Consider the following 21,876-nt stretch of genomic DNA (forward strand, 5'->3'; position numbering starts at 1 on the left):
TCAGAGGAACTCTGTCAACAGACATTTTATGATTAGAGAAGAATTACAATGAAAGCAAGCACCTTTGTTAGTGGAAGTGGCACCAACATAACTGGGCCAATAAACTGAATGTTTCTTCCTATGTGTGTTTCATTGGACCCAAGCTAAGCTACAACAAAAAACGAAAAGTAGAGTGTATCAGTCCGTTCTCGCATTGCTATGAAGAAATACCTGAGACTGGGTAATTTATAAAGAACGCAGGTTTAATTGTCCCATGGTTCCGCAGGCTGTACAGGAAGAGTAGTGACTTCTGCCTTTAGAGAGGCCTCAGGAATTTTCCTATCATGACTGAAGGCACAGTGGGTGTGAGACATCTCATATGGTGGCAGCAGGAGCAAAGTGGATTAAGTGCTATACACTAATAAACAACTAGATCTCAGGAGAACTCACTCACTATGGCAAGGACGGTACCAAGAAGAACGGTGCTAAGCTATTCATGAGAAACCCACCCGCGTGATCCAGTCACTTCCTATTAGGGCTCACCTCCAACAGTGGGGATCACAATTCAACATGAGATTTGGGCGTGGACACAGATCCAAACCAAATCATATAGATTAGAAAGAACAGGACAGCTTGAGGTTCAGGGGCATATAAGAAGCCTGGGAGCACGGTATCTACTTCTTCTCCTTTTCCTTCCTTTTAGAAACAAAATCAAACCACAGAAGAACTCTTAAAATTTGAGTAACAAGACAAAAATTACCTTAAAGGGCTAACACATCATTTCTAGATATTAACAATTTGAATATTTTAAACCTCATATTTTCCACAAGGATCTGTTGTAACGTGTACCATTCACATATGTATCACTAAGATTTGATTCTAAGATATTCTGATCAAATCTCAGATGGCTGATCAATTCTCTGTAAGTTATTTGCTTTCCTGAAGATATTTCTGTGCCAATGTCTGAAAAGAAAACAAAGTAATTACTCATGAGGAAAAGTAAATTCTTAATAAAAGAATTACATAAAATGTACCTAAATTTAATATGACAGTAAATTCTAGGCATTTCTTATATTTTTGAATGTTTTTATAAAAAATATAAATTTGGGCCGGGCGCGGTGGCTCAAGCCTGTAATCCCAGCACTTTGGGAGGCCGAGTCGGGTGGATCACGAGGTCAGGAGATCGAGACCATCCTGGCTAACACGGTGAAACCCCATCTCTACTAAAAAATACAAAAAACTAGCCGGGCGAGGTGGTGGGCGCCTGTAGTCCCAGCTGCTCGGGAGGCTGAGGCAGGAGAATGGCGTGAACCCGGGAGGCGGAGCTTGCAGTGAGCCGAGATCCGGCCACAGCACTCCAGCCTGGGCGACAGAGCGAGACTCCGTCTCAAAAAAAAAAAAAAAAAATATATATATATATATATAAATTGAACATAACTTATTGAAACATTTTTGAACAAGAAAATGTTTACATAAAATAAACACGTAACAACATGCAATGTATCAAATTAAAACTACATTTTAAGACAGTTTAAATCTATTCGTGCCTTTCACTAAAACAGAGTATAGCAAATACTGTCATTTTATAAACAACCAAAGTAAGAGGTTAAAGCAATTTAAAGTGCTTTAACCTACACAATCTGAAAATACGTTTCCAATAATTGAATTCGAGGTTTTTGAGATCATACAAATATGCAATAAGAAAGTTTTAGGATCAAATATAATAAAAGTATAATTTATGCCTATCAAAAACAAAAAGCTTTTAAGGCATTATGATAGTTAAATTTCCTTCAGTGCATTAATCCTCTAATAACAGTTTCAGTCAAGGAAATGTTATGAGGTCAGATCTGAAGTTTTTTTTAACTTAGTTTGAAATCATACATATTCTCTTTGAATATAATTTGCTTCGTGTAGCACCTAACTCTCCAGGAACTCAAAACACTTCATAGATTTAGATCCTGATCTTAGTTATCTTCATTATTGCTTTTTTGTTTTTTGCAGCGGGATGAAACACTAGTTCAGTGATTTGTACACCAGTAAAACCAGTCTTACCAGTAGGTAAAAAAATGCTGAACAAAAGTTAAACAATCAATGATAACTTACCAACTCCAAAAATTCTATTTCTGTTTGGAGAGCTTCATAAACACTTTCCATGTCATCTTCCTTATAAAGTTCTAATTCTTTTTTAAGTCTATTTTAAAATAAAATTTCACCTATTAGTTTAATAATAAACTGTAATTTTATTACTGTACAGAGAGGGACAAGCTTATAGTTTCTATAATCAGAATTTCAGGACTAAATAATTTGCATATTTTAATTGTCTATAATTCCATAAAGATTATATAAAATTTTGTGGTAAAAATTTTCATAAAGACATTAAGGTAGACTGACTAATAGACATTTAATATTTTTGTTGTCGTTGTTTTTTGAGATGGAGTCTTGCTCTGTCATCCACACTGGAGTACAGTGGTGTGACCTCTACTCACTGCAACCTCTGCCTCCTGGGTTCAAGCAATTCTCCTGCCTCAGCCTCCAGAGTAGCTAGGATTACAGGCACCTGCCACCACACTCAGCTAATTTTTGTACTTTTAGTAGAGATGGGGTTTTGCCATGTTGGCTAGGCTGGGCTTGAACTCCTGACCTCAAGTGATCCACCTGCCTGAACCTCCCAAAGTGCTGGGATTACAGGCATGAGCCACCATGCCCAGCCGACATTTAATAATTTTATCATAACCAAAAGAGCAACATGAGCTGGTGGATAGCAAATATATAGTACTATGTCTTAACATCTGTTTGAGTCCTGGCCACTAGCAAACTGAATAAGCTTAGTTGAAACATTTAGCTTCTCTGAACCTCACCTGAAAACTTTTAAGTGTAGGGGAAAAAACGACCCTTGAGCTTTCTTCTTGATGTAAAATTAAACTATAACTTTATAATATACATGCATAATTAAAATATACCTTAATTTGGGAGTGAGAAAGCAACATCTTTCTTTTCCCCAATTAAGTCTTTAATTTTTTGAATATTTTGAATTTTTTAACATGAAAAAGCACATAAATTTTATTAACATGCATTGGGAATCACAAAAGAAAAGGTTGATTAGAACTGAAGAGGTTAGATTCAGGTTTATTACCCTCTTAATGAAGGAAAGAGGGTTTGGAGTTGGTAAAGTTTACGAGAGACTGTCGTTTGACATGATCAGACCAAAATGGAGTTTCTGGAGCTAGGTGCCACGTGATCTATCTTGAAAATGGGCCAGTTTCCCAAAAAATAGGAGATTCATAGCAAACAATCAAAGGGGCCTTGAACCAACATAAGGCAGTGTCCTCTGAATTATGACTATAAGAAATTAACTTTGAAATGATTCTAGAAAAATCCAATTAAATGTTTATACTGATTTTTTTTGTATTTTTGGTTTTTCTTTTTTATCAGACTTTTAAAGGAACGACACTATATGGAAATATATGGGTGTAGTAATGGAAGATAAGGCCTATTTTTATTAAAATCTATTTATGCATACTCATCTTAGTATTGGCTCTGTCTTCTATGGTAACAGTACTTCCTCTCTCCCTGGTATTAGAGTGTCACCCTTCTCATGCCTTACTTTTAAGCAGATAAAGCCTAAAAGGGTAGAGAATTTTTCCTGTACTTATTGAATATCAATTGCCAAGATAATCCTTAAGAAAATGTGGCATAATTTCAGGGTGGTATATTCTGGTCCCTTCAAAGCAGCTCCGATAGGCAATAGAAACAATAAGTTTAAACAAAGAGTCAACAATTGTACTAATATCATACAAGTTTGATGAGTATAAATGTGCTCTGGAAATTTATTGCCAAATCAGCATGGACTTTGAGGAATTTTTAAAGAATTATTTTATGCCTGTATTTAATGTGGAAAATAGTAAAAATAAGTCTTCCATTTTTGGCATTAGGACTAATGTTTTTTCCTGAAAAGAAAAACATAAAAGCTAGGAGCTGTGATTGAAGAGGTACAAAGCTAGAGGCTGAAATTGGGCAGCTAGGAGGTTAAAGCTGCCCTGAGAGGAGATATGAGGAACATTGCTCTCCCAAACCTAAGCAACTCCTGGGCCAGCAACAAGGTGAGAAATACAGATCGATTTGAACCTTTGCTGAGCCCTGACCCTCAAGGGGAAGTGGAAGGAGTTGTAAGATCAGTGGCATTTCCTGGATACCAGCAGATGCAAAAGAAAAATCTTCTCTATGACTGCACAGTATTCCATGGTGTGTATGTGCCACATTTTTCTTTATTCAGCCTATCATTGATGGGCATTTGGGTTGGTTCCAAGTCTTTGCTATTGTGAAGAGTGCCGCAATAAACATATGTGTGATGTGTCCTTATAGTAGATTTATAATCATTTATAATCCCTTGAGTATATACCCAGTAATGGGATTTCTGGGTCAAATGATATTTCTAGTTCTAGATCCTTGAGGAATCGCCATACTGTCTTCCACAATGGTTGAACTAATTTACACTCCCACTGAAAGTGTAAAAGTGTTCCTGTTTCTCCACATCCTCTCCAGCATCTGTTTCCTGACTTTTAATGATCACCATTCTAACTGGTGTGAGATAGTATCTCGTTGTGGTTTTGATTTGCATTTCTGTAGTGATCAGTGATAATGAGCTTTTTTTCATGTTTCTTGGCTGCATAAATGTCTTCTTTTGAGAAGTGTCTGTTCATATCCTTGGCCCACTTTTTGATGGGGTTGTTTTTTTCTTGTAAATTTAAGTTCTTTATAGATTCTGGATATTAGCCCTTTGTCAGATGGGATGAGTTCATGTCCTTTGCAGGGACACGCATGAAACTGGAAACCATCATTCTCAGCAAACCAGCACAAGAACAGGAAACCAAACACCACATGTTCTCACCCATAAGTGGGAGCTGAACAATGAGAACACGTGGACACAGGGAGGGGAACATCACACACCAGGGCCTGTCGGGGGTTGGGGGCCTAGGGGAGGGACAGCATTAGGAGAAACACCTAATGTAGATGACGGTTGATGGGTGCAGCAAACCACCATGGCACGTGTATACCTATGTAACAAACCTGCACGTTCTGCACATGTACCCCAGAACCTAAAAGTATAGTAATAAGAAGAAAATATTCTCTAAAGGAAACCTTAACAAATTTAGACCCACAGGCTTCTCATAGATTGCGAACAATGAGTTTGCAGCAAACTTCCATGAAGCACCCAACAAGGAAAGCCATTATAAAGTAAAAGCAGAGACAGGAAGCAATAGATTACACCCAGGTTATTCACAAAACTACAGATTATTCACAAAATAAAATGTCCAATGGCTAATAAAAATAGGAAATGGTATTAAATTTCATTCTCAATCCGGGAAATACAAAGCAAAGCATAAGGAAATACCATTAAACATTCACCAGAATAACTAAAATGAAAGACAGGCAATATCAGGTGTTGATAAGGATATGAAGAAATTACAACTTCCAGACCACTAGCACAGGATATTGCTTTCCACTCTTTTTAACCTATCTACATCTTTATATTTAAAGTGGGTTTCTTGTGGAAACCATATAGTTGTGTCTTACTCTTTTATCTAATGTAATAATCTGTCTTTTACTTGGTATATTTAGACCGTTTTCATTTAATATAGTTATTCATATGGCTGAATTTAAAATATAAGATTTTTCTAATCATTTTCTATTTGTTCTATCTGTGCTTTGCTCTTTTCATTCCCTCTCGTTCTACCTGCTTTTGGATTTTTTTAATAATTGCATTTTATCTCCTCTATTGACTTATTATTTATACTTACTGTAGTCCCCCTTTATCCATGGGGGCTACATGCTCCAATACTCTCAGTGGACACCTGAAACTGCAGCCAGTACTGAACCCTCTATATGCTGTGACTTTGCCTATACATATATACCTATGATAAACTGTAATTTAAAAATTAGGCACAGAAAGGGATTATCAACAATACCTAATAATAAAATAGAACAATTATGACAATATACTGTACTAAAAGCTACATGAATGTAGTCTCTTTCTCTCAAGATATCTTATTGCACTGTAGATCTTAGCAACCTCAGCATACAATTTTTTTCCTTTCCTTATTAAGTCAAAAACTTTTCATCTTTTCACTTACAGGAAGCACTTTACACCTTCTTTTGGGCATATATGCATTGCCAGCATCACTACTCCTGTGATTTGGGCCCATCATTAAGTGCAATAAGGGTTACCACAAAGACTATGATTGCACAACAGTTGATATGATAACTCAGATGGCTATGAAGTGACTAGCATGCAGGTAGCATATACAGTGCAGATACACTGGACAAAGGGATGATTTACGTCCAGGGCAGAATGGAGCAGAACTGCACAGGAGTTCATCATGCTACTCAGAATGGTGTGCAATTTAGAATTGTTTATTTATGAAATTTTTCATTTAATATTTTGGAACCATGGGTGAAAGTGGGTAACTGGAACTGCAGAAAGAAACTGCAAATAAGAGGGGACTACTGTATTTTTAAACAGCTGTAATGCTTGCATTTGGGTTAACACACACCTTCACTTTATTACTGTATACTTTCAAATAGTATAACACTGCTTTACTTGGCCGGACCACAGTGGCTCATGCCTGTAATACCAGGACTTTGGGAGGCCAAGATGGGCAGATCATTTGAAGCCAAGAGTTCAAGACTGACCTGGCCAACATGGGGAAAAAACCGTCTCTACTAAAAATTCAAAAATTAGCCGGGTATGGTGGCACACACCTGTAATCCCAGCTACTAAGGTGGCTGAGGCACGAGAATAGCTTGAACCCCACAGGCAGAGGTTGCAGTGAGCCGAGGTTGTGCCACTGCACTCCCATGTGGGTGACAAAGAGAGACTCTGCCTCAAAAAATAAAAATAAAATAACACTTGCTACACTTACAGGATAAGAAACTTAAAACAGTTTATTTACAATTTCTCCCTCCCATTTTTTATTCGGTCATAATCATACATTTTTCTTTTTACATATGCTATAAACCTAAAATATATTCCTTTTTGCTTTTATGACTTATTTGTTACATCAATTAAAAGTGAAAAAGGGGCCTTTATGTTTACCTTCATTTTCATTTTCAATTTTATATTTATCTTCATTAATTAATTTATTTTTAAGTAGAGATGGGGTCTCTCTATGTTGCCCAGGGTGTTCTCAAACTCCGGGGCTCGAACTCCTGAGCTCAAGCTATCTGCCCACTTCAGCCTCTCAAAGTACAGGGATTATAGGTGTAAGCCACCATGCCTGGCCTATTTGAACCATTTCTGAAGTTTTATTATTTCTTTGCATAGCTCCAAATTTCTATCTGGTATAGTCCTTCTTTCTGAAAAACTTACACAGCCCTTTTTTGTAATGTAGTCTGTTGGCAAGAAATTCAATCAACTTGAGTTTGTCTAAAAATATCTGTATTTGCCTCCATTTGTGAAGGAGATTTCACTGAAATTCTGAACTGGCAGCTCTTACTTCCACTCTTTGGGATGTCATTCCCTTGTACTTTGGTTTGCATGATTTCTGATGAGAAGTCTTCTATATTTATTACCTTCATTCCTTTGTATATATAATGTGTCTTTTTGTCTTTTCTCCTTCTGCCTTCCTTCCAGATTTTCTCTTTATCTTTGTTTTTCAGAGGTTCGAATATGATGTGTATAGATGTTTGCCTTTTTTCTTTAATGCTGCTTGGGGCTCTCTGAGCTTCTTGTATCTGTGCTCTAAAGTATTTCATTATTTCTGTAGAATTCTCTAACATTATTTCTGACATATGAAACAATATAATCTCAAATACATTATGCTAAACCTAAAAAGCCAGACCGAAGAGGATACATAGTATATTATTCCATTTGTATGACATATTGGAAAAAGCAAAACTAGGAAAACAGATCAGGGGCTGGGGCTGGAATGCAGGCACTGAGTATAAACAGGCAGAAGGGTACATTCTGGGGTCATCAAAGTATTCTATATCTTGATTACAGTGGTGGCTACATAACTGAATATTTTTGCCAATTCACTGTATACTAAAAGGTAAATTTACTGTATGTAAGTTTTTAAAAAGGCAATGACAGAAGTCAAATTTCCTATAAAATAATAATTAAATTTTTTAATTAAAAATTTTTAAGTTTCCAAAAGGAAAAATAATGTAAAAAAGACCTCTCAATATGAAAACCAAATAAAACCACCTATAAGTTATGTATACAAGCTAAGAAGGAAATAGAGGATTTTGCAAAACTTGAAATTACATGTCAGTAGGGAAATAAACATCCAACGTAGGCTCTGAAGCCTACACCAATGCAGAAAGAGTTAAGTAAGAATTCAATGGTAGAGAGAAGAACCGAAAAAGGGTGCCTAAGGGTGATGAAACACAGATTAAATGACCTTCAGAAAGTGAAAGTCCTCCCCATGTGGGGAAACACTGAGGAAAGGTCGGAGGCCTCACAGTTGAAAGTAATGGCTTCTGCAGGGCGGAAGAAGTCTGTTTCAATCAACGGCTCTCTTATCTTTTGGGGAGAGACAGTTGCGGCGTTTTGTGGCTTAATGATGTTCTTTTTGTCTTTCCAGTGCTTTTCGTTTCCATTTCTTGATTCCTCCTTGTCTTTAAATTCACAGCCCCTGCAAATTTGTCTATTTCTCACCCAATAACCATAGCTGAAATGAAGAAAGTTTTTGTTCTGTTTTGCTGATGGAGTTTTTTAAAAACTGTATTATGAACAAAAAGCAAAAATACTTTGAGACACCAGATAATCCAAAAACTACATAAATTCATCTAAAATATAAAGATACAAGGAAAACAGTGAATTTCTTTTCCTGAAGCAAGCATAACATTAATACCAGACCTGATCAAGATAGTGAATACATATACACACACATACACGTCTATGAATACTAATGCAAAAATTATAAATAAAATATTAGTAAAAAGAATCCAATACCACATTAAGTAAATAATATACTGCAATCTATTAGGATTTGTTCCAGGAATTAATGTATGGTTAAATATTACAAATTCATTAATATAATTGGCCATATTAATATTTCCAAGGGAAAAATAAAATGATTATCTTCAGAGGTACTGAAAGGGTGTTTAAAATATTAAAACTTATCCCTGATAAAAAAATTTTCAATAAAATCAGAATTAATAGATATGTTTTTAACCAATAAAAAAATACATATGTCAATCCCAAAGTAAGCATCTTATTGCTGGGGAAACACTAGAGTCAATCTCCTTAAGGTCAGGAATAAGGATGCCCATTACCTTTATTACTTTTTAGCATTAAGTTTGAAAAACTGGTCATTAAAATTAGTCTAGAGAAAATAATTAGAGGCACAAGAGTTTGAGAGACAAAATAAAGTTATTTTAATTTTCAGGTAATATGACATAACTGAAAATTCAAAAATATCAATGAAAGAAAGCAATTCAAATAATAAAATAATTTTGTAAGGTGACAAGATATAAAATTAGCATACAAACATAGCCTTCATTTTCATCAATAATAACTAACAAGACTTTTTGTTTCATAGGACATCATAAAAATGTTAATTATTTCTACATTACATCAGATTGAATATGATCCTGATAAAAATACACATTTTTTCCTTGGTGCTAGGCAAATTGATCCTAAAGTTTATATGGAAAAAATAAACATTCAAGTAAGGTTCTTTAACATTTTTCTTTTTAGGAAAGCCCTGAGAAAGAAAAAACAAAGAGGAGTGACTAGCCCCACCAACCACTAAATCCTATTATTTATCTTTTATAATTAAAACAGTGCAATACTGGCATATAAATGGAACAGTAGGATATAGTAGAAGGCAGACAGAGTCAAGTACAAATGGAAATCTAGTAGATAATAGAGGTGACACCTCAAACCACTCGGAAAAAGAGATAGACTTTTCATTAAATTGGGTTGAGAAAACTGGATAGTCATTTGCAAATGGATGTAAATGGACTGCCAAAGCTAAAATTGGATCTACATTACACAGCATATATAAGAATACCCTAGAAATGGATCAAAGATTTAAATGTAAAAAATGAAACCATAGAAGGTCAAAGTGAAAGCATCAATAAATTATTTGATAAACTGGGTGTAGGTAAAGACTTTTAAACTATGGCTCAAAACACAAATGCAATAAAAGAAAAGAGTATTAAATTCAATTATGTTTAAAAGGTTGTGTAGCAAAAACCACCATAAGTAAAGTTCAAAGATAAATGATAAGCCGTAAGAAAATATTTGCCACATATGTCACAGATAAAGGACTAACCTCCATAATATATAAATAAATTTTCTAATCAGGGACAAAAAAAGGCCAAAAGCCTGATAGAAAAATAGGAAAAAGTCATACAGAGGTAGTTAAAAAATTTTTTTACAAATAGTCCTTAAAGGCATAAAGAAACACTCAAATTCACTCATAACAAAGAGTTGCAAATATACTACACAGGAATATTGTTTCTCATCTATCACACTGGCAAAACTTCAAAAACTTGACAACAAACGCTTTTGGCAAGATTATGCGAAAAAATTGTGCTCAAACATTGCCAGAGGAAATTCAAAATGGTAAGACCTCAATGGAGGAGAATGTGGCAAGATCCAACAAAACTACATTTGCATTTTCCCTTTGACACTGCCACTCCATATCCAGTAAGATACTGTATAAATACAAAACAGCATATACACAAGATTATTTATTGCAGCATTATTTGTAATCACAAAATATTGGAAACAATGTGTCTATTCATATGAGATTGGTTGCATAAACTGTAGTACACCTATTACAATGAAGTATTATATAGCTATAAAAGTGAAGATAATCTCTTTTAACTATTATAAATGAATTACAGGATATATTGTTAAACAGAAAGATACAAAAGACTATATACAATGTGTTAACGTTTGTGAAAGAGAAAGGGATATGAGAATATATTATTAAATATCGGTTTATTTTTGGAAAAAGAAACACAGGAAGGATGAATCAAAAACTAGCAAAAACGGTAACCTACAGCAGTGAGTGAAAATGCAGCAGGATAGAGAATGGAATGAAATGTCTCTGGATGTATCTTTTTATATACTTTTGCTCTTGAATTATGCTGATGTTTTACTTATCAAATAAAATTCAATCAATAAAGCTGAGAAAAAGAGCCCTAAAGTTAGATGAAAAGAACACTTGAGTTAAACACAAATAGAAATGCATAAACCTAACTGCATTTCAAATTTGTAATCACAGGAAAAAATAAAAAAGAATTAAAGTGATTTTTTGAACACAATAGTCTATACACCCTCAGTGGGATGTGTAGTAAGGCACTAAGAATTACAGAGGAATCTCATATTTTATTTAGTAGGCTTGTTGTTAGTGGGGGTACACGGCTAGTAATTCTAAAATTATTTTGTGATATTTGTAGGAGTTAGGATATTAATAATTACATTGATATAATTGAGAACCAGAGTTTTAACTAGAAAGAAGATATACACACAGAATGGAGGGAGGAGAAGAAAAACCAGTCATTGTGGATTTGAGTTGGAGGAGATTGTGTAAATTTACCATTTAAAAATGGTAATTTTAGTTCTGTCCACTTAAATTGCTTAGAAGCAATGATATTCAGTAGCAATGAGCACATCTAGTAAGGTGGTCTGAGTTTCTAAATACTACTCCCAACTCAAAGATAATAGGGCTTCTTGACAAAAATAATTGGTTCCAGGATTGAGGGAGGTCTGTATAAGAAGAGCCTGGAACCCCTTCTTGCACCAGAAAGAATGTGGTTTTTAAAAAACCACACAGAAATCAATTTCAGAGGGATTGCCTCTGGCCAAATTTGGGACAATTGGGGTATCAAAAATAATAATAACAGTAATGTTACAGTTACACATGTAACTTTAAAAGGTGCATGAGTACAGAGAGAATTTTTTTTAAAAGAAGAAATAAAAAGAGTGGGGGAAGGAGGGGAAAAGGAAACCTCTTTTTAAAAGAATTTTACCAATAAATAAATAAATAAAGAATGCCATGATCAGAAATTACCATTTTGCAGTCACCACTGTAATAACTGATTCAAGGAGGAATCATTAGTGGATAATAAATGATAGAGAGAAGGGTTATTGGGGAAAGGATATGTACAAGGTATCAAAGGATCATCCTATATATTACTTAGTACTACCAATGGAAAAATAGTGCTTTCTCACCAGAGAAATCTGGCAGACACAATCTCAACTAAGGGCTCAAACTTAGCATTACCAAAAATGAAGCTAACTGACATTATGTGCCTCCTGATATAACGCTCTGAAAAAGACACAATATCACTTACATGATATTCTTGCCAAAAAAATTTAACTTGCATATAATCTCAAAGGAACAAATAAGTACAAATTGAAGAACATTCTATAGAACAACCAGCCTTGACACCTCAGAAAAAGTGTCAATTTAATGAAAGGAGAGGAATTGTTCTTGAATAAAAGAGCTTAGAAGAAAACATAATTTGTAATCCTCAATTGGTTCCCAGGTATAAGAAGGAGAGAGAGAGGAGGAAGGGAAAGAAGACAAGAAAGAGACAGAAAAGAAGTGAAAAAGAAAGAAGAAAAGTAACTACAATGAACACTATTAAGATAACAGAGGAAATACTAATATAGACTATTAGGTAACAGTACTGTACCAATGTTAAATTTCCTGTTTGTTAATTTTCTAATTTTTTTTTTTTTTTTTTTTTTTGAGACAGAATCTCGCTCTGTCGCCCAGGCTGCAAGCTCCGCTTCCTGGGTTCACACCATTCTCCTGCCTCAGCCTCCCCAGTAGCTGGGACTACAGACGCCCGCCACCACGCCCAGCTAATTTTTTTGTATTTTTAGTAGAGATGGGGTTTCACCGTGTTAACCAGGATGGTCTCGATCTCCTGACCTCATGATCCACCCGTCTCGGCCTCCCAAACTGCTGGGATTACAGGCATGAGCCACCGCGCCCAGCCTCTAATTTTGTTTTTAACTGACATAATAATTGCACATATTTTTTGGATACAGTATGATGTTTTGATACATGTATACAATGTGCAACAGTCAAATCAGGGTATTTTGCATATCCATCACCTCATACATTTATCATTACTTTATCAATGTATGAGAACATTCAAAATCCTCTCTTGTGACTATTTTGAAATACACAATAGAATATTGTTAACCAAGAAACAAAAATGCTAACTATAAAAAATGATTAAAAATTTCAACCACAGTGAAAGTAGGAACTCTTCAACTAGAACAGCCTAAAGCAAACAACAAAACCCCATAAACTTGGAGAAGATATTTTTAATTCGTTAACAGACAAAATTCACAACTATTGAAAGACCAAATATTTAAAACTTCTGGAAATTAATAGGAAAAAGACAAATTACTCAAACAATCTAGTAGAAAAATAATAGTCACTTTCCAGAAAAAAAAAAATGCATGGGTCATAAGCAAACACAAAAGATGCTCGATCACATATGTAGTCAGTACAAGGCCATTAGAGACCATGAAATACCATCTTATGTCCACAAGATTGGCAAAAACTAAAAAGTCTTTAAAAAGCACTGACAGGGGTGGAGATCAACAGGAAATTTCATAATGTGCTAATGAAAATATAAACTGGCTTAATCACACTGGAAAATAGTCTTTCGTCATCTCGTGAAGTTCAACATTCACATGCCCTACACTCAGCAATTCCAACAGGCATCTATCCTGGAACAACTCTTGCATATGTGCACCAGCATGTACACAGCAGCACTGCTGGTGACAGCAAAAATCTGGAAACAAACCAAATGTCCATTAAAAAGAGACTAGATGTGTGCCCAGAGCACACATCTACACTCACCAACGTGGGTAAATCTTAGAAAAAACATTGAATAAAATATAAGTCCCAGATAGTATAATTTTTACACAACTCAAAAACAAATAAAAATAACCAATAGATTGTGCATGTATATACAGATGATAAATGCATACAGTAAACTAAAGTTAGTTATATAATACAATAAAGAAAATTATATATACACAATAATTCAAATTATATAATGAATCACATTATAGAACGACACGCACAAGAAAATGAATACAATATAGGACATCAATGATATCTGGGGTAATGAAGGGAGTATGGGATAAAGGAGAAGCCATAGCTAATGCAAGTTATTGGTAATATTCTAGTTTATTTCATGGACAATCATTTTTAGCTCATATTTAGCTCATATTTAGTTCACAGGTGCTCATTATATTTGTATACTTTAGAAATTACATATAGTTTACATATATTATTTTGAGGACCACTGGGGAATAAAAACATAATATTTATAATAAGGGTGGATGGTGAAATACCCTATTCAGTCATAATCGCTAAACAACAGGAATATATTGTGAGAAATGCATAGTTGGGTGATTTTGTCATTGTATAAACATCATAGAGTGAACTTACACAAACCTAGATTGGATAGCACACCAGACACCTAGGCTACAGAGTATAGCCTATGCTCATAGTTTACAAACCTGTACTGCATGTTACTGTACTGAATACTGTAGGCAACTGGAACACAATGGCAAGTATGTGTGTATCTAAACACAGAAAAGGTGGAATAAAAAGTGCAGTCTTATAATCTTATGGGACCACTGTTAGATATGTGATATGCTGCTGACTGAAATATCACTATGCAGCACATATGTATATTGAAGTTCATTGTGTTCTGTCTGAACTTTCAGGAATTTAATAGTAAATGAGAAACCTAAAGGAATGCTTAAAAAGGAAAGATAACAAGTGACTAATTTTAAGCATCAGATATTTACACATGTATAAAAACCCTTGTAATAAATATTTTTAAAGAGTAAGTGGAAAGTTAAATGGAGAGTTACAATATACTATGGATGCTGCTATTGAAATGTACATAAGCCTTCATTTTAATAAATTTATTTTTCAAATAAAATGGTAGAGATATTCCCACCATTCCATCAACACGTGCTCATCCACCTCTTCAGTTCAAATTGACTACAGGTTCTGTGTGACTTCTCATGCCTATCAGAATTAGGTGGTGACCACTCACCCATTTAGTTAACTAAAAATAGGAATGAGAGACTGCTGAAATTAAGGAGGGCATTCAGAGCAAATTATAGGAAGTATTTCCCTATTTAGCTTATAATCAAGCTGTAGAATTTAGATCTGCACTTAAAGAAAAGATTGCTGTTGCTAGCTTCAAAAGAGGCCAGATGATAATAGCATGAATATTAATACATTTGCAGCTAGCCAAAGCAATATAATGGTAAGTAGATCTCATGCTTCAGTGCATAGACTGATTGCCTACAGGAGTCAAGAAGGACTTCCCTCACTTACCGAACTAAGGGCACTTTGCACTGGTTATTGTCACCTTTCTCCAACTCATGAAATAATGACCATGATAGGCCAACATTGCTAATTAGTTTAGAAAAACTTGTGTTCCATGTATTTTTATAATTTCCTGCATCATTATAAATTTTTTTCAGTTATCTCTCAGAGACATAGGAAACCCTTAACTAACAACATACTCATTTTAGCTACAGAATTGTACACACTACTATTTAAAGTAGAAAGGACAGATTTCACCCAAAGTCCTAGTGCTCAAATGCAATACTGTTAAAATGTATGTATATTTCATTGCAGTCTCTAGTTTTCATAGAAGTGATTATACAATTGTGCTTCCTAGTTTTGGTTTTGTGTGTGTGTATTTGTGTGTGTGCTCAATGCTGTTCTATAGATTTCCCCCAGTTAACCATTAATTGCATACCAATTAATACTATTTAAGATAAATATGTAGCAATCCCACTGGTTACACCATTAATTAACAATAATCATTTCTTATAGTAGGGCATTTCAGTTGTTCCCATTTTTTTTTTTTTTACCATAAATAACATCACTATGAACACCTTTGTGAGCATAAAGCTTCTTCTGTACTTAGCATTGTCTTCCTAGAATAGAGCTCATAAAAGGAATTATTGGGTCAAATGGCATAAACATTTTAAGATGCTTATAATAATTTGTATGTATTAAATTTCATTCCAAATACATCTAAGCATGTATACTGCTACCAGCCATGTATAGGTCATCTCTGTAGCACACACTTGCCAGTTTTGATGATGATCATTTGGTCTTTCAAAAACTGACAGAATAAATAATATTTAGTGGTTTTAATTTGCATTTCATTGATAGCATAGCTCAATTACATTGTCTTACTCATTTTGGTATCCCCAGCAACTAGCATATTATACGGTACAAAGTAGGTGTTTAATGCATGTTTCATAAATGCATGGATAAAGAACCATTACTTTAATGTTTTCTAATGGATTTTTATCAGTTGTTTTTTTAATAAGCTGTTATCCTTTATCATAATGACTATAATTTTATTCCAGTTTACCATTTAATCTTGATGACTTTTATTGACACAGGAAACTTTACGTCTTTTATTATTATTATTATTATTATTATTATTATTTTTGAGACCGAGTCTTGCTCCTGTCACCCAGGCTGGAGTGCAATGGCGTGATCTCTCCTCATTGCAACCTCCGCCTCCTGGGTTCAAGAGATTCTCCTGCCTCAGCCTCCTGAGTAGCTGGGATTACAGGCGTCCGCCCTCAGCTAATTTTTTTTTTTTCTTTTGAGACAGAGTCTCGCTCTGTTGCCCAGGCGGGAGTGCAGTGGCACTTTCTTGGCTCACTGGGAGCTCTGCCTCCTGGGTTCTCACCATTCTCCTGCCTCAGCCTCCCGAGTACCTGGGACTACAGGTGCCCGCCACCACACCTGGCTAATTTTTTGTATTTTTAGTAGAGACGGAGTTTCACTGTGTTAGCTGGGATGGTTTTGATCTCCTGACCTCGTGATCCTCCTGCCTCGGCCTCCCAAAGTGATGGGATTACAGGTGTAAGTCACTGTGTCCAGCCGGAATTCTAAACCTTGTATGTTAAATTTATTAATCTTGTCCTTTTTGGTTTTCTTAATCACACTAGAGGTTTAATAAGTAGTTCTTTCTACTTTCCACTGGTTTTTCTATGGATTGACTTTTTACATATTATTTCTCTATCTCTATATTAATTCATATAAAATTATTTTAGTGGCATTTAAACACAAAATTACTCTTTTTAAAGTACTATCAGTAATCCAATTTCATATATAATTTATTCTGAAAGTGGGTATGAAAGTTGAATGTGTGATAGTAGAATTATCAGTTTTCTAATTCTGCTTTCCTTCAGTCCAGGCCACCAGCCGATAGGTAAGAGCCTTCACAGGTGTGTAACGCTAGACCAGAGGAATCTGCGGAAAAACGGCTAGAAGAGGGAGCGGTCCTGCCAGCATTTCCCTTCCTCCGAATCCTGGGTTGGTTGGGGTAGGTATCTCTTTTTTACCACATATTTTCTGTCATCTTCCCAAACCCACACCAAAAGGGGTTGATTTATAAAGGCAAACACAGGAAAATGAAAAAAGAAATCTGTATGATATTAAAGATATCAATGAATTTAGAAAATAATCACTGTAACATTTTGTATGGCTTGTATCATAAAATTATTTCACAATTTAGGGGAAAAGTTACATTTATATCAGAATATAACTTTTAAAATAATCAATTGAGTCTACCGTAAAAATTTTCTCTGTATTTGCTTTGAAGCTTAATAACTACAGTATGTGCCAAGGATTCACAAAACAGGGGATCTCTATTAGCTTGAAGGCTACATAATCAATGCTGTAGAGACACTTCTGTTAGTGAATAAATGATGAAGTTTTACTAGAAAAGATGCAGAGTCAACAGAAATATTCAGCAAAATATAGAGCTAAAAAACAATCCTGGAATTAAATGGGGATTCTCATATTTTATAAATGTTAAAAAGATGGAGATGATATAGGTAGGGCACAGATACACAACTATTTGACTAATATTTTGAAGACACTGTAGAACTGAGATCTTGTTACTCTTATCTACTTTGAGCTTTTTTGTTGATGAAAACAAAGAGCAAAGATAATGTAGACTATTTTACAAATGGAGACTGGATAACAATTCATATTACTCTACTAAATGCTGCTTATTCTAAATAATGTTACAGAAAGACTCTTGCAAGTATTTAAGGATACATTTATAAAAGTGTGCCTAATTATGAATATTTAGAAACTATCTTGTACATCTATTAATGAGAGACTGGTTACATAAACATGGCATCTCCATATAATGGCATTAAAAAGAATGAAGATTAGTACAAACTAAAATGAAAACGTTTACATTTTGATAAATAATCAAACTAACTGCAGACCAGTAAGTGTGATCCATAATCCCATTTTTGCTAAACACACACAGACATACCTATGTACATGTCACACAAACAGAAATAAATTCTGACAGTATACACATCAAACTTTTAACAGTGGTCACACTTAGGGGTGTCAGAGCAAGGGTATGAAAACGGAGATTTTGACACTTCACATCTTTGGAGTGTTTAAATTTTTATTCAATCAACATAGGCTATTCTCAAAATTTAAATATATATATAGTAAAATAAAAAATATATACATGTGTAAACATACATATTTATCTGTGTATCCTTGAAAGAGTTTGAAAACACGTTAATACCATACTGAGTTTATGCCTTCTTACAAGTCTAAGGACCAACAGTGTGACCTCTATGACCAACTTAACTAGATGACTTTTTCACTGAAGAGGTCACTGCACTGCTTTACCACATGACATTAATGCATTTAGAGTCTCTTGTAGCAGGTGTATATTAACTTTTGTGCAGTTTACATTGCAAATATGCTCTTCCCAAACCATACTATCTTTTTTTTTCTTTTCTTTTTGTTGTTGTTGCCCTGTCTTGTGGTGCTAAAACAAAACCACACTATCTTTAAGTGCTCAGAAAGAAAATCTCATGCTGTTGCCTATGCAGATTTATTCCCAAAACAAGCTTCCTAATGCATTAAACAAACACAAATATCAGTAATACAAGATATACAAGAAAGAAGTTTTGTGGTGAAAGAAAATTCCTGAAATGTTTAAAGTTGTCTGTTATGCTATAATTTGGGGTAAATAAAAAAAAATCATGATCAAGAACTGTGCATTTTGGTAACACTGGTGTTGGGTAATAATAAAAAATAATAGGTTTGTGGCCAGGCGCGGTGGCTCACGCCTATAATCTTAACACTTTGGGAAGCCGAGGCAGGTGTACCACTTGAGGTCAAGAGTTCGAGACCAGTCTGGCCAACATGGTGAAACTCTGTCTTTACTAAAAATACAAAAATTAGTCAGGTGTGGTGGTGCATGCCTATAATCCCTTGCTCTAGGATACAGAGCAAGACTTTGTCTCAAATAATAATAATAAGAAGAATAGGTTTGGGGGTTTACTGAGGCCCAATATATAACACTCTTCTTTCCTGCCTGAAATCTGCCCAATCAAAAAATAAGAAAGGCAGAAAGCATGCAAAAATTCCACATTTATTACTGATATAGCAGACACTGGAAAATGTGGCTTAAATATGTAGGAAAGGGTTTGCTAATATCAAACCCCAGTATTAGACTAACTTAACTCACTCCATTAAAGGTAGCAGTGGACTCCACAGGCTTTCTCTTGTGGAGTCCAGCAATGATAAAACTTAAGAGATAGAGAAGCAGAGTGGGAAAACACGCTCTGAGGCAGGCCATGTTCCAAAGAGACAGGGAAAAGAAAGGGGCTGGGCTCCACATTTCCCAGTTCGCTTTTCCAAATTCACCGATCAGACTGTGTCACTCCTCTCCATATTAGGATAAGAGAATGAGGGACTAAGGGGAGGTCAGCATGATTAAACTTGTAAAGCTTTTTCCACATTGAAGAAAAACACAGGAGTGAAAATAATCCCTTCCAAAGTGGCACTATCCCAGTGGTTAGAATACACCATGTCTTTTCAAGTAACACTGACAATATATGAAGAAGAACTTTAATCTTTTCGTAGTGAAAATTCAATTATATGTAGACTCAATTACCAGAACAAATATTTATTGAACACTATGTGCCCTGGACTGTGCAAGATGCAAAGACTGAAAGAAAGATGAACCAGAAGAGGAGGGAGAGCTGGGATTCAAAAGGGTTTAACCACTATGCTTACTGCCTCTTAAGACTCTGATCTTTATTATTTCTGTTCTCCCTACACTATATGAAAAAAAACAGATCAGTCATAATCAATCAGTCACACCTCTTTGGGAGGTCTCTGATGAATTCACCTAATCTATGGCTTAAGTGTTAATCATAGCAATATTCTGTAAGTTAGCTGCTTAAATGTGTGTTAGTTACACATTTACTCTTCAAAACAGAATTTTTAAATAAACAAACATCTTGATACTTATAAATAAAGACAGATTATCTGAAGCAGAAACTATTAAATCATTCTGAATGTGAACCATTAAACCATTGTGAATGCAGAGGTTACCTAAAGCAGAGACCACTAAACTGTGAAACACTGGTTCTCTACACTAATGGATAACATCAAGATAGAGTCCAACAAATAACCTGAACATGGCATATTAAGCTTTAAAATATGAACCATAATCATTATAAAAGAATTTCAATATACACAAAATAAAACATGTATTAAAGTTGTCTAATTACTAAAACTAGAAACAATAAGCTCATAGAGATGAACTAATATTACGGATTTCCTCTGTAATTGCTGTCTTACTGGTTAAAGTTAACGAACATAGAAGTCATAATAACCTTAAAATAAAACTGGTTCTCAGCTTGGGGGGACTTTGCCACCCCCTCCCCCAGCGGACATTTTGCAATGTCTGGAGACTTTTTTGGTTGCCACAACTGGTGAATGCAGAGTGCTACTGTATCTAGTGGGTAGAGGACAGGGTTGCTACTAAACATCTCACAATACATAGAACAGCCCCCGACAACAAAGAATAATCTGGTCTAAAATGTCAACAAGGCCAAGTTTGAGAAATCCTGCTATAAAAATAACATCTACTCCATTAGAAGTCAAACCTGAGAAATTAAGAGAAATGCAACTATTATGGAATTCCATATACATTTGAACACAGAGATGAAAAAGACTATTCTATCCCAAAATTCAATAACAAAGTCAACTTAATTTTGGCCTTCATGATGAAGCTGAATGTCTTATTGTTTTTTGACATCATTAGTTTCTTGTTATTGCATTAACTGTAAGACTGATAGTCCTCTTTCCTAAAATATTTATACTCAGTACTTTGACTTCACTCTTCACACTTGGGAAAACTTATGAAACATGCTAATTGGGAAACTAAGTATACATATCAATAAATGAAAAGTAGGAATTGATAAATATTGGCATTTAATTTAATAACTGCTAAAATGCAATTAATGGACTAAATACATGCACTGATACTTCTTTTTATCCAAATTTCCTAAGTCATCATTTGTGAAGGAAAAAGCATTCTCTAACAGACTTTGTGTGTTTAATTTTAACCCAGAGCACATTTTTATGACTGCGTGATAAACCCACAAAACTGGAGTTCAGATTGGAAGCCCTCACACTACTAACTAATGATACCAGTAGGCATCACCATTTTTAAAAGTGCAAAAAAATCAATGAGCAGATTGTCATTATTGAAACCCATTTTGCATCACACATATCACCCCAGAGATTGATATTTTATGCTTATAAAACTTAATATAAAATTAAATTGCAAATATTTTCTCACAATCTACTAAAATTACTGCCTAAGGTAATACACTGCTAATATGAAGCATTTGTTCAGCTCTAGAGGACATATTTCCTATACAATTTATGTGAAAGAAGCCTTCTTTTGCTTCTTCATAGATCCAGTAATGAGGTTTCTTTTCTTATATGAAACCTAGAAAGTACAGGAACTTCTTTAAAATTAAGCCAGCAAAGGTAACACTAAACTGTTAAT

The 21,876-nt window shown here is 34.7% G+C and overlaps 1 protein-coding gene across 2 annotated transcripts in view; it reads right to left on the reverse strand.

The window, feature by feature from the left end:
• Positions 1-221: 221 nt before the first annotated feature.
• Positions 222-21,876, reverse strand: part of CCDC172 (coiled-coil domain containing 172) — a 56,513-nt gene continuing 34,858 nt past the window's right edge. Inside the window, exons 8-9 of one of the 2 annotated variants that reach the window (XM_033181684.1) lie at positions 2,083-2,170; positions 222-942 (exon numbers count right to left, since the gene is read on the reverse strand). In XM_033181684.1, the coding sequence (XP_033037575.1) occupies positions 907-942; positions 2,083-2,170 (124 nt within the window). In that variant the 3' untranslated portion in view covers positions 222-906. The remainder of the gene's footprint in view (positions 943-2,082; positions 2,171-21,876) is intronic. The other variant, XM_033181691.1, reaches the window with a different exon arrangement.

This window comes from Trachypithecus francoisi, unplaced genomic scaffold, assembly GCF_009764315.1.
Source record: "Trachypithecus francoisi isolate TF-2019V2 unplaced genomic scaffold, Tfra_2.0 Contig01579, whole genome shotgun sequence".
Classification (NCBI taxonomy): domain Eukaryota; kingdom Metazoa; phylum Chordata; class Mammalia; order Primates; family Cercopithecidae; genus Trachypithecus; species Trachypithecus francoisi.